The sequence below is a fragment of the Macadamia integrifolia genome, unplaced genomic scaffold (assembly GCF_013358625.1).
Source record: "Macadamia integrifolia cultivar HAES 741 unplaced genomic scaffold, SCU_Mint_v3 scaffold692, whole genome shotgun sequence".
Lineage (NCBI taxonomy): Eukaryota > Viridiplantae > Streptophyta > Magnoliopsida > Proteales > Proteaceae > Macadamia > Macadamia integrifolia.
The window spans coordinates 138,722-150,507 of NW_024870515.1; the positions used below are offsets into that span (position 1 = coordinate 138,722).

At 39.5% G+C, this 11,786-nt stretch overlaps 1 protein-coding gene across 3 annotated transcripts in view; it reads left to right on the plus strand.

Moving 5' to 3' along the window:
• The first annotated feature begins 510 nt into the window (after positions 1-510).
• Positions 511-11,786, plus strand: part of LOC122069729 (putative callose synthase 8) — a 59,976-nt gene continuing 48,700 nt past the window's right edge. For 2 of the 3 annotated variants that reach the window (XM_042633791.1, XM_042633792.1), the window contains exons 1-12: positions 511-878; positions 1,260-1,360; positions 2,341-2,453; positions 2,572-2,659; positions 2,811-2,921; positions 3,065-3,178; positions 3,357-3,449; positions 3,535-3,626; positions 3,817-3,943; positions 10,710-10,844; positions 10,928-11,004; positions 11,136-11,295. In XM_042633791.1, coding sequence (XP_042489725.1) covers positions 671-878; positions 1,260-1,360; positions 2,341-2,453; positions 2,572-2,659; positions 2,811-2,921; positions 3,065-3,178; positions 3,357-3,449; positions 3,535-3,626; positions 3,817-3,943; positions 10,710-10,844; positions 10,928-11,004; positions 11,136-11,295 — 1,419 coding nt within the window. In that variant the 5' untranslated portion in view covers positions 511-670. The remainder of the gene's footprint in view (positions 879-1,259; positions 1,361-2,340; positions 2,454-2,571; positions 2,660-2,810; positions 2,922-3,064; positions 3,179-3,356; positions 3,450-3,534; positions 3,627-3,816; positions 3,944-10,709; positions 10,845-10,927; positions 11,005-11,135; positions 11,296-11,786) is intronic. The other variant, XM_042633793.1, reaches the window with a different exon arrangement.

Consider the following 11,786-nt stretch of genomic DNA (forward strand, 5'->3'; position numbering starts at 1 on the left):
GTGCTCATTTTGCACCTCTGTGTCTCTAACGCAGCGCAGTGGAAACTCAAAGTCATCCCATATATTAAATGATGATAACTCAATGGGTAGAGCAAAATTACCACAATTTTGGGTATTAGGCCTCCATGGCTTCTGATCTGATTCGGATTTGAATCGGCCAAAAGTGGCTGATTCTACTTCATTCCCGATCAGATTCTGATTTTTAAAACTATTGGGTACAAATGTTAGGGTGTGACAAGTACTAGACTCCATCTGTCAGTCGATCTCAATCCAGATCGGCTGACCCGATGCCTTTTTAACATACGATCGGCCTGTGATAATATGGTACCCATGTACCTTAGTCACACCGAATAATTCCATCAAAATGAAATACTACTCGTACAGCTGTCAACTCTACAAGTGCTATCCCTCTTCTCTTTCCCGGGAAATTCAAAAAGAACTTATATCGTAAGAAACCCAAATCTCCTCAGCTACCCACTTCGCGTCTCTCTCTCTCTCTCTCTACTCTCTCTCTAGAGAGAGAAACGAAAAGCAAAAGCAAAAGATCACATAATCTTTCCATTCACCAAAAAGCCAAAAAGACGGAAGCACGCAGAGATTTAGAAATGGAGATTGGAAGTATTTACGTCTTCTCATTGTCATCAGTAACAGACTTTTCGAGCTTTCAGCAATGTCAGAGATTGTGGTTGCAGATTCCAGTTATGGCGGCAGCAGCAGCAGCAACGCTTCAAGGCCAATTACAAGGTCGAGAACAGTTGGTTACGTTCCAGAGCCCTTCGACAGTGAGAAATTGCCTCAATTTTTGATTTCAGAAGTTCGTCCATTACTTCGAGTCGCAAATCAACTAGAAAAGGAGAACCCTCGTGTTGCACACCTCTGTAAGCTATTAACTAATGTTCTAGAGGATTGTAATTTAATCTTCTTCGTTAACAATCGTTCCTTTGATGCAAAAATGAGACAAGTTAGATAGTGGATTAGTCCCTTTTTAATAGTACATCCTCAGTTTTACATGATTTGTTCTGTTAGATGTAAATTGTAAACAATAAAGACAGAAAATTTAAGTTTGGTTAGTCAATTTGCATTGAGAAACAAGTATAGAAAGTTGAAAGGTCTCATTCCAACTTCAACAAGATCATTTATCAATGTTTATTAGTCCTTTTCTTTGAGTAAACATGGCCAATTACGTTTCTTCTGCTTCGTTTTCCTTTTCTTTATTTTGTCTAAATTCTTTAAATTACTCTAAATGGATTTTGGGGCAGGCCGCATTCAGGCTTTTGTAAAAGCACATACAAAAGATCCGAATTCGAGTGCCCGGGGTGTCCGGCAATTCAAAACCGCTCTTCTTCAGAGACTTGAACAGGTAGTAAAATTCTATATTTCAAAGAACTGAAGCCTGTTTTGTTTCATGCCAATGATTTTTCTCTACATCTCAAAACTTCTCCTTTTCTTTCCTTTCCTACTACTTGTTTTCTTGTCTAAATATGTTTTAATCTCAGCAAACAATCTGAAAATAGATATTTTATCTCAATGTAACTTTCACCTATCCTGAAAACCTAAACTATATGTGCATAATGCCCCGTAAATGAATTTTGAATTTCAAGTAAAAAATGAAAGCAGGATTTTTTTTTTTAATTTATTTTTTGAGTAAAAATAGAAGCAGGTTGGTAACCCCATTAGCTATGCATCCTGTCTCTTTCAATCTTTAAAGAATAAGAGATTTTTTCTGGAGGAAAAACCTGGTTGCTTATGAGGATTTGTCAGAATATGAGAGGCTTTTTACTAAAATTGGGAATTGAAGCAAATAAGATTGATTGGGCCATGTTTGATGCAAATTGTTGATCTATCTCATTGGAAAATTGATCACATGTTTGTCGTTGTGTATGTTCGTAAAAAGGGAAATGCAATTTTTAAGTACAGTCAGATATTCTGGAGTGTTTGGTCACCTTGGGTTCTTAATGATGTTACTCTGACTCTTGACACTGACACTGACACTGACAGCCTCATTCTCGCATTCACAGTGATGCTCGACCTGCCATTTTTTTATTGGCTCATCCTTGTGTCCTAACTAGTGCTGACATTCTTGTCTTGCACATGGTTTCATAAATTAATGGCAATATTTTTCCTTCTTGGATCAGTTGTTAATTACAATTTCTAATTCTGCTGTTCCCCTTCTTGTTTTGCATGTTTAGTTTTGACTTTTGTTGTATGGTTTTTCTCTTGTCAATATCTTTGGTCTTCCAAGTGTTTGTGAGGGTTGGCAGCTAATAGTAATTTACTCAGAATGATTGTTTCCTATAGCTTTATGTGTCTTCCCTCTTTTGATGCCTCAATGATTTATAGGATGAACAAGCCACTTTTCCTGTGTGGAAGGAAACAAGTAATGCACGTGAATTGGAAAGTGTTTACCATATGTACAAAGAGTACATTCTTAAACATGAGGGAGAGGAAAATAGGTAATCTTAGATTAAGAATTGTATCTGATGCTTCTTTCAGGCTAATGTTGGTCCAAATTATTGCAATAGTTTGCTCTTGACAAAGGCACCTGCTAAGTTCTATATGAAATCTTCATAGGGAGGAGCTACTAGATGCACGTGCAACTGCTGCTGTTCTTTCTGAAGTATTAAGGGCTATTACATCTGGAACTGGTCCTCTGGTTGAGGTTTCTTCCTCCCTTCCTCCTCATGAATTGAATGCATATCTACATTAGTCATTTGACAGATATTCTGGTTTAGTAGATTTTATTTATTTATTTTTTTTTTATTTTTTATTTTTTTTAACTTCTGTTGTTCATGATGTTAATATTTTCCTAGGTCCTTGCTGATGGTGATGACAATGAGGAAAAATCCAAGTTTGATGTTCCATACAACATCCTTCCACTTGATCGTGGAGGTTCACATCAAGCAATTATGCAATTCCCTGAGGTATGCAGTTGGAAGACTGTTATGCTGTCCAGGGATTCTATTGATGGCTTCTCTCTCTGTCCAGTAGAATCAATTTTTCCACCTGAGCCACTGAAAGTTTTCACAGATGAAATACTTACTGCTACCAATATGATCATGTACAGATTAAAGCTGCAGTTGCAGCTCTCCGCAATATTCGTGGTTTACCACTGGAGGGAAATCAAACAGGGACTTCCTTTGATTTACTTGATTGGTTGCAGTGTTTGTTTAAATTTCAGGTAATTCAGAAATTCCTTATATTTTTCCCACTTTAATTTCTTACACCATAGATCATATTAATGTATAACAAATGGCTTTGTGGAGCATTTTTTTTTATTTTTTTTAACTTACTCTATATTAATGTTTACTTATGGACGCTGATTAATGTTGCTCCATTAATATTGTGTTCCTATGCAGAAAGGCAATGTAGACAACCAGCGAGAGCATCTGATTCTACTTCTTGCAAACATCCATGTTCGGCAGACTAATAAGGGAGTATCCATGTCAAAGGTATTATTTCTATTCAATGCATAAATTATTGATTTAAATATGTCTACTATATGGAGTTCAAACTTTATGATTCCTTTGATATCAGCTGGGGGAAAGAGCTGTGGATGAACTGGTGGAGAAGTTGTTTGAGAATTATACAAGTTGGTGCAAATTTTTGGGAAGAAAAAGCAACATCAGGTAGGAATAATGATCCATTTTGTTCTTTTCCTTCCCACCTAAGAAGCTATGGGTTTCCTGAAATTCTTTTGTCTTTATCTAATGTAACCAAACTGTTTTACCCTTCTACGTATTTCTTTCAAAATTTGTGACAAAACCTTTTTCTCCCACTTTGTTTGCTTCTCAGCTTCAGCTATTATTATGTCTGCAGGTTACCATCAGTGAAGCAGGAGGTACAACAGTATAAAATTTTATATATGGGGCTTTATCTTCTTATATGGGGAGAGGCTTCAAATGTGAGGTTTATGCCGGAGTGTCTATGTTACATTTTTCACCATGTAAGCTGTGATTAATTCATTCCTTATTTATTACACTCTTCGTTCTTCTCTAAATAAGTAGGTAATTTGTTAATTTTTTTCTTACTATTTTTCATACTCTTGATTGTACAAATTTAGACATCTGAAACACATGCTAAAGTGCCAATTTGTTTTCGTCTTTCACACATTCTAGTTAAACCATTACACGCTAACCTGCTTCAACATACCCTCCCGCCAAAGGAGTAGTAGGAATTGATACATTATGTCAATAACACCAAGTATATGAAGTGCAGTTTTAGTAAAAATAGCAGTAGAAATTAGGGAATTGTTAGGAATCATGACTAACTGATACCCCATACAACCACTTCATTATTTTGGTTCAATCATTTATTGAAGGAGTTTGAAGAACATTGACTATTGTTATGGTAGAGTAAGGTAGAGGTTCCATCAAACCATGTCTGCTTCTATGATTTGGACTTATTATTTGGAGAGATTTGTACTGATGTAGTGGATCCATGCCGAGGTGATCCTCCTAAGGGTCCCAAATCCTCTAGGAACATGTTTCTTGCTGAGCAGTGAGGTGTCCATCCCATTTGGACATCTAGTTCATAGACCTGCTGAACCTCCTTTTGCCTTTGTGATTCTGTGTTGCCCAGCCTTTCAGGTCTTTCCCAAGGGGTGGGTGTTACCTTCTGATTGTACTGTTATGAGGTTCAGGTCTTTCTTGCTCTACTGGGGTACATCCCGGTGAGGCCTCGAGAGTCCCCTTGATGCATCTGCATATTCCTTTTCTTTCTTGGTAATCAAGTTGGAGGGAGCTCAATTAAGTTGTTAACAATGATATCGTTGTAGACATTGTTCTTCTCAGGTTGACACTGAAAAGGGGAGGAGGTGAATCAGGCTCTATGAAATTTCTCCCGAAATTCTCTCATCATGGTTCCCGGCACTCCCATTTGGATCCCCAGTAAATGTGGCACTTTTTCAACTTGATATTGGCACACTTCCCTGTTGATCATTGCATTGTTGGTACTGGCATAACCTCATACATACAACAGCTCTTTCTGGCAATCACAAATACGGTACACACACATACACAGCCGTATGCGCTTCCACCTCGCAACTATCAAGTGGCCAGGTCTACTAGATGGTGCACACCCACACTACAAGCATCCACGACACTTCTATATTCACAATATACACATGCATCCTAAAGCCAAGATATACATGGTTCAGTAGTGTGCCTACTCCACGAGGTAATACCCTAACTAGGGTTTCACATTATATGTAATACATTACAATCTTTTGAGCACTGTAAGGGTCCAAAAGATGCAACTCCTGCTTTAACCCTTGTAACACAAGGGCAAGGGCTACAAAACCCGGTGGTGTGTTTTAGTCACTGCAATGACTCAGGACTCAGGGGCACCCTCCCTTGCTTCAACCAATGCTATGACAATGGCAAGGGCTATAACCCCGAATTTCCAAGTCAATGCTATGAGGATATATCAACACCCTTGTCTCCAGTTGCCCACTGGACACCCCCAAGTACAACAAGAAAATGGGCTTATAGAATGCCCCAATTAAATGCACATCTGATTGCACACAATCACAATACAAGTCACTCCAAATACAACTCATACCATAATGACTTATAAAAGTTGGGTTGCCTCCCCGGATGTGCAAGGATCAACTTGAGCACGTTCTCCATGTCAACATCATCTTCTCATCTTCAACCACCTCTTCTACACAAGAACCAAGGCTTATATAGTTTGAGTGATTCCTATACTTCATTTGGAGTTGGAATGAGTGAGATATGGCTTCCCAAAGTTGTAGAGGGACAATAGATGTTTTCTTGCAAAACCTAGTTGGAAGGTACCAAGAGCTCCCCAAACACGCACAACCTTCTTCTCCTTTCTTTTGTGAAAGCTGCCTCATAAAACATTCCATTTGGAGTTTACATAGCCAAATTTATGGTTCTTTGAAGTTGGAGGAAACCATAGTCATTTTTGGGACAAAATAGGAAGGTCACATAGGTCGGATGTGTCTTTTGTACTCATGTACAGTTAGGTGGAGTGGTTGCAAGCCATGAGATGAGAATCTCCAAAGCACAGGGTGAAGTATCACCCAATGATCCGTTTAAGTGAACTAGTGGAGTGACCTACACGTGGTGTGCACAGGGATGAAGCAATTGGAATCTTGTTGCGGCGTATGGAGTTTATGCATCACACAGGATTGCCGGCATGACTGACAACCCCTGGATGGGTATCCATTGGAGCAGATAGATTTCAGGGTGTCTCATTGGCTTCAATGCATCAATGAACGCGGAGCTGGATATATGGCATGGTTTGGAATCTTGTGTGTCAGGCATACCGTGATTGCGTCACACCGGATCAGAATGGCTTCAGTGAGATTCCCTATATAATGGATCTCTATACGTGTCCAATAGATTCTCGTGTGATAGAATCTTTGACGCTAATTTGTTAGCATCCAACTGCACTTTGAACCAAGCCGATCGATCGGTATATTTGTTACGTGGCATGTTCAGGGCCATAGATTAGGTATCTTCGTAGACTCTTAATAATTACCTCGAGCCCCCTCCTCACCTTGCCTCATGCTCTTATGGACATTTAATTTTTGGAAACTACAAACCAAGCCCTTGTTGACTAAAGAGGTCATAAAGGCTTTGGCTTTCTCTGCAACATAATGTTGAATAACATGAGACATGATTATTCTTCGTCTTTGGACAAGTAAACCCAAACCAGCCCAGAAGCCCCATCTCATGCACACGTAGAAGATGGTTCAAGATCTCGCTATTAACTCATTTTTTTGGCTTGGTGAGACTAGAGCACAGGCGATATATAAAATATACAATATCTCGGTCGAGATCTCGGTGAATATCTAGGTCTCGACTGGACTCAAGACAAAGTCATATGTGGTATAAGCATAATTTTGACCCTCAACTCGACCCAACTCGACCCAACTCGACATCACTCGCCTACCTCGCCCTGCTGTGAAGAAAAACTAGACATCACTTTTGGTGGTTTTTCTTGCCAAATCTCTCCTCTACAGTGCAGATTAACAACTTCAACACTTGGAGATTGGAGATTATCACTTCATCATCAAGCTTTGGAGAGATCCTTTTCTTCTCCAGAACAGTTTTAGGTAACAACTTCTCAAAGACATTTTTTTTTTCTTAGAGACATGGTCAATATTTGTTTGTTTTTATTGTGGAATAACCTATGGTGAAGGGTCTGAAGACTACCTATATATGGTCTGAAGCTTTGGGTTTGATTTTTACAAAACTGAGGTTTACACTGTGTTTAAAAGGCTTAAAATAGGGTAATGACAAGTTTCACGGGTGAAAAAGCCCATATGGCAACTGAGCCCAACCACCGAGATGACCAGGAAAATATACCAGATCTTGGTATTTAGGCCCAAAGAAACCTGAGGCGAGATCAAGATCTTTAACCTTGACGTGGAAAGCAAGTAGCTAGTTGCCATGCTATGACTGGTTGCCGCACTGTGGCTACATGGTGCTATGTTGCTGCCACGCGGAGCTGTCTTGCTGCTGAGTTGTGCCATGTGTGCAGTAATGTCCATTCTAATGCCTGTAGGTCCTTATGGTCATCCCCCCATGCAGCCCTGCTTCTGGGCCATGTCGCTGGGTGCACGACAAGTCCTGCTGGGTTGTGATGCCCCCTGGCTACTTGATACTGTGCCCAACGGCAGCCATAGCTCCTATGTGCTTGTCCATGTTACTTGACCCTTATGTGTGGGACTATGCTAGCCTCTGCTGGGGCCTTGGCTTGTACATGGGCTGCCATATAACCCAAGCCACCTGTTGCCTTTGCTTGCTACCCATGTGGCTGGGTCATTAGGCTGCCACGTGAGCAGTCCATGCCCCATCATGCTTGGTCATCATGGCATTTCCTTGGATTCTATGCCATACATGGTCATTCATTAGGTGCATGGGACTAGTCACATCCATTTCCAACACATCGTACATGCCCACATCCTCGTGCATACTGTGCATAATCATGTATTTAACATGTCATTTCACATGCCATATCATGCAACTGGCCACTTCATGCCATCACAGTACTTTCCACATCATCACCAGTGACATACCATGTTGTAACGTATCCTTTCACACATCTTTCATACTCTTCATCAGCAACAACAACAACACAACTTAGCCTTATCCCAACTAAATGGGGCGGCTACATGGATCCATGAGTATAAAAAAGAAAAAAAAAATAATATATATATATATATAAAATAAAAAAAATAAAAAATCATCATATGCATATTAATTAACATCATGTAATGCTGCACATAAGCCTGCTTGTTCATCAACCCTGGCCACCTCATCAGCTGTGCTGATATCATCAAGTGGGACCCAGTTATTATCTCACATGCATCAAATTGTCCTCATAAGCCTGCTAGTTCATCAACCGCGGCACCTCTATGAGGCATTTCATTGAACATTTGGCTAACAGATACTGACTGTATCTCCCTTATCTGGAATCGGATTGGCATGATTCCAACTGTGTTGGAAAGATGATTCAATGCTCTACAAATTCCCAGTACATGCCACCTTCCAACTCTGCCATGTGGCCTTCCAAAATTGGCTCCGAAGTTGACCCATCTGTCCCTTCTCAGACCATCATTTTCAGCATTACCAGACCTCCCCAAATCCTGCCAACTAACCCAGGAAGCCTCTGAATCATTGGTAAGCTGACCCTGACTGCATGTCACTGCTTGTTCTGCCCAGTCATTGTCTGACTTTTCCTATACTTCCCCCAATGCCTGTGACCACTGCCAAGATTGCCATATCATTGTATTGCCAATGCCAGCTCTGTGGTCTATCCACATTTCTTCCCATGCAGTCTGTAGTGCCTCTGTACATTATAGCTGTTCTGACATTGCCTGCCACATCACTGTACTCTGGGCCATCTCACCGTGCCAAGTCACTGACTGTTGATTGTACATTGTAGCTGTTCTGTCTGCTGCTCTGCTGACTCTGTGATGCAGTACCGACAGGGTTTACACAAGGAGAACCAAGACCAAGGTCGACCCAAGTGGCTGACTGGGTCGACCCAGTCGATCTGGTCCAAGTCAGCCCACGATTTGGGCTGTGATGGGGTTACTAATTAGTTATTTAGTTTCTATTTTGAAGTCCTAAATTAGTTTCTAATTTCAAGTCATTGTTAGTTTCTAATTTCTATCAAGACTAGTTTCTGTTTTCATTAGATTCTAATTTCCAGTTCTTAGTAACTTCTTGTAATCAGTTTTTTGTAACTCAGATTTAGTAACTTTGAGTTACTATTATTTGTAAACCCTCCCCATCATTATAAATAAAGAATATGGCTCTTTTAATGAGCCACAATTTTGACAAAATATATGGCTGCTACTGCTGCTTTCTCTGCAAAAGAACTTTTGTGTGTCTGATCATAGTGATGGGTTGGTGTTCGATCCAATGACTCCTTGCGGCGTGAAGTCCAGAAGGTCTGCTCCAACTCCAAGTAATTTTTTTTCTTTAAGCTCTACTGTAATTTCAAGGTATATTAGAGCTGCAAATACCAGGTATGATTCCTTCTATTTCTGCCCAGAATTTTCTGCAAAAACAGAGCCTTCGGTCTCTGCTGGAAAGATCAGTTCTGAAGGTCTGATCAGCCTGGTATTTTGGTCGAAGGATCCCCTCTGTCCAAGTAAGGATTGACCCTACTTTTTCCTGATTCTGATCAGCCATCTCTGAGATATTAAAAATCTCTGGATTTTTGTCTTTTAGTGACATGTTGTGTCCTAACTTGGGATCGATTAGTGTGACTGGTGTTATGTTGTTTCCTTAATAATGTGGATCAATGTTGCTGTTGATTTGAACCTCCAAAAGGTCTCTGGAGTTTCGGGTTGTGTTTATTTAGCCTACTGCTGCCCTCTCCTAATTTATATTGGTAATCTGAAATCTGTCAACTGCTGAAATTGCTACTGTTCTGTTATGGTTGTGGACTGTTGATACCATAGACTGGTTGTTGATTAATCCTTTTGTTTGGTGCTGATATCTGGTCATAGAGCCCCAAATTCTAGTTTGACAAATCTGTTTGTTAAGGACTGTTTACTAGTTACTATTGGGCTGTTATTGCTGCTCACTGTTGGGCGATTATTGGTTGTTCTCTGGTTTACAATTTCCTGCAGTCTTGGGTCTGGTTTGGTGGTCCAATCCATTCCTGCATAACTCTGTACTGTCATTGTGTTGACAACAACACTCATGCCACATGCATTGTGTGTACAACAGACATGATAGGTGTACTTAATTGTAGAGTAACATAGACATGATCCGATGATTTCAAAAGTACAAACCATTTTGATGATCAATACCTCATTACCAACAAAGAGTCTCTTACTAAGCAAAGAAGGGCAAAATGCAAAGGGAATACAGGTCTCCTATCTTCCACTCTCTGTTTCATCATCCGACTTATATGATTCCAAAGGGTCTACGTATAGGACTATAAAGGGCCTACTGATAGCACTCCAAAGAGCCTAAAACTGTCATTGATGTGGAGCCTCTTTAAACGCAGTTGTAACATTTAATATTATTATAAGTCACTGCAAAGTTATTGTTTTCAAAAAACTGAGTGCTTCGTGTAATTTTCTCTATCTTACTTGGCATGGCTTGAAATAGAAGTGAGGCCTTTCTCAACAGTACAAAGTTGGTATATTTTCAAATTTATATTGTTTATACTGATTAATTAAACTAGTACAGATAACTATCTTTTCCTTATTCCTTCAGATGGCATATGAATTACATGGTGTATTGTGTGGTCATGTTACACCTACTGGTGAAAAGGTCAAGCCGGCATATGGGGAAGAATCTGAGTCATTTCTTAAAAATGTTATCACCCCTATATACAGGGTTATATATGAGGTAGTTGAACGCTTTTATGTATTGCATATAGTTGTCATCAGTCTTCCCATTTCAAGTCTAAGTTTCTTGTTGAACATTTGAAGGAAGCCCAGAAAAACAAAAATGGGGTGGCTGACCATTCTAAATGGAGAAACTATGATGATCTGAATGAGTATTTCTGGTTAGTACCATCATGCTGATCACATTTGATTTATTGATATATTCTTTATAACATTTTTTAAGTAACTGATGTTACTTTCTTTCCTAGAATATGTGATTTGAAAGTACTAATTTTTAATTTTACCTTTCCAGGTCTCTTGAATGTTTCCAGCTAGGTTGGCCCATGCGCCTTGACTGTGATTTCTTCTATGTTCAGTCCCCCAATGATACTCAAGTTAAGAATTCTTGTTCTTCATTCATGGCAGCAGTGAAGAAAAGAAAGAAAGAGGAAAAAAAAGATGAAGAGATGATGGTATACTGTCTCTCATTACACTATTTATCTTATATGCTCCCGTATTAGTCAAAGTGGAAATCTATTGTTATAGTCATTTGACTCATTTCTCCATCTTAAGGGTTATAGAAAAGCCACGATTTGGATCTCCTTACTGGAGTTTCTTTGAAGAGAAGAGTTTTTCAATAATGAAGAAGGTGACACTAAAAAGATACTTAGGCAACTTGTTGAAAGGTTGATGTCGGAAGAAAGATTTCACCAGTTGATATTTATAAGACTTTTTGTTGAAAAAAAAAAAAAAAAAAACCCAGGGTCCTAGTTGTGTCCCTTTAAAATTTCATTCCTATAAGAAGAAAACTTATGAATCACTAGAGGGAGGCTAGTTCTAACTCAAAACCTGTAACTAATCCAAAGTAGAAACTCACCTGCCAAGTTATGGAAACCCATATTTCACTTAAACCATAGTTGTCACGGCACCAAGGCGAACTAAGGCGGTGGAGGGTTGTCTAAGC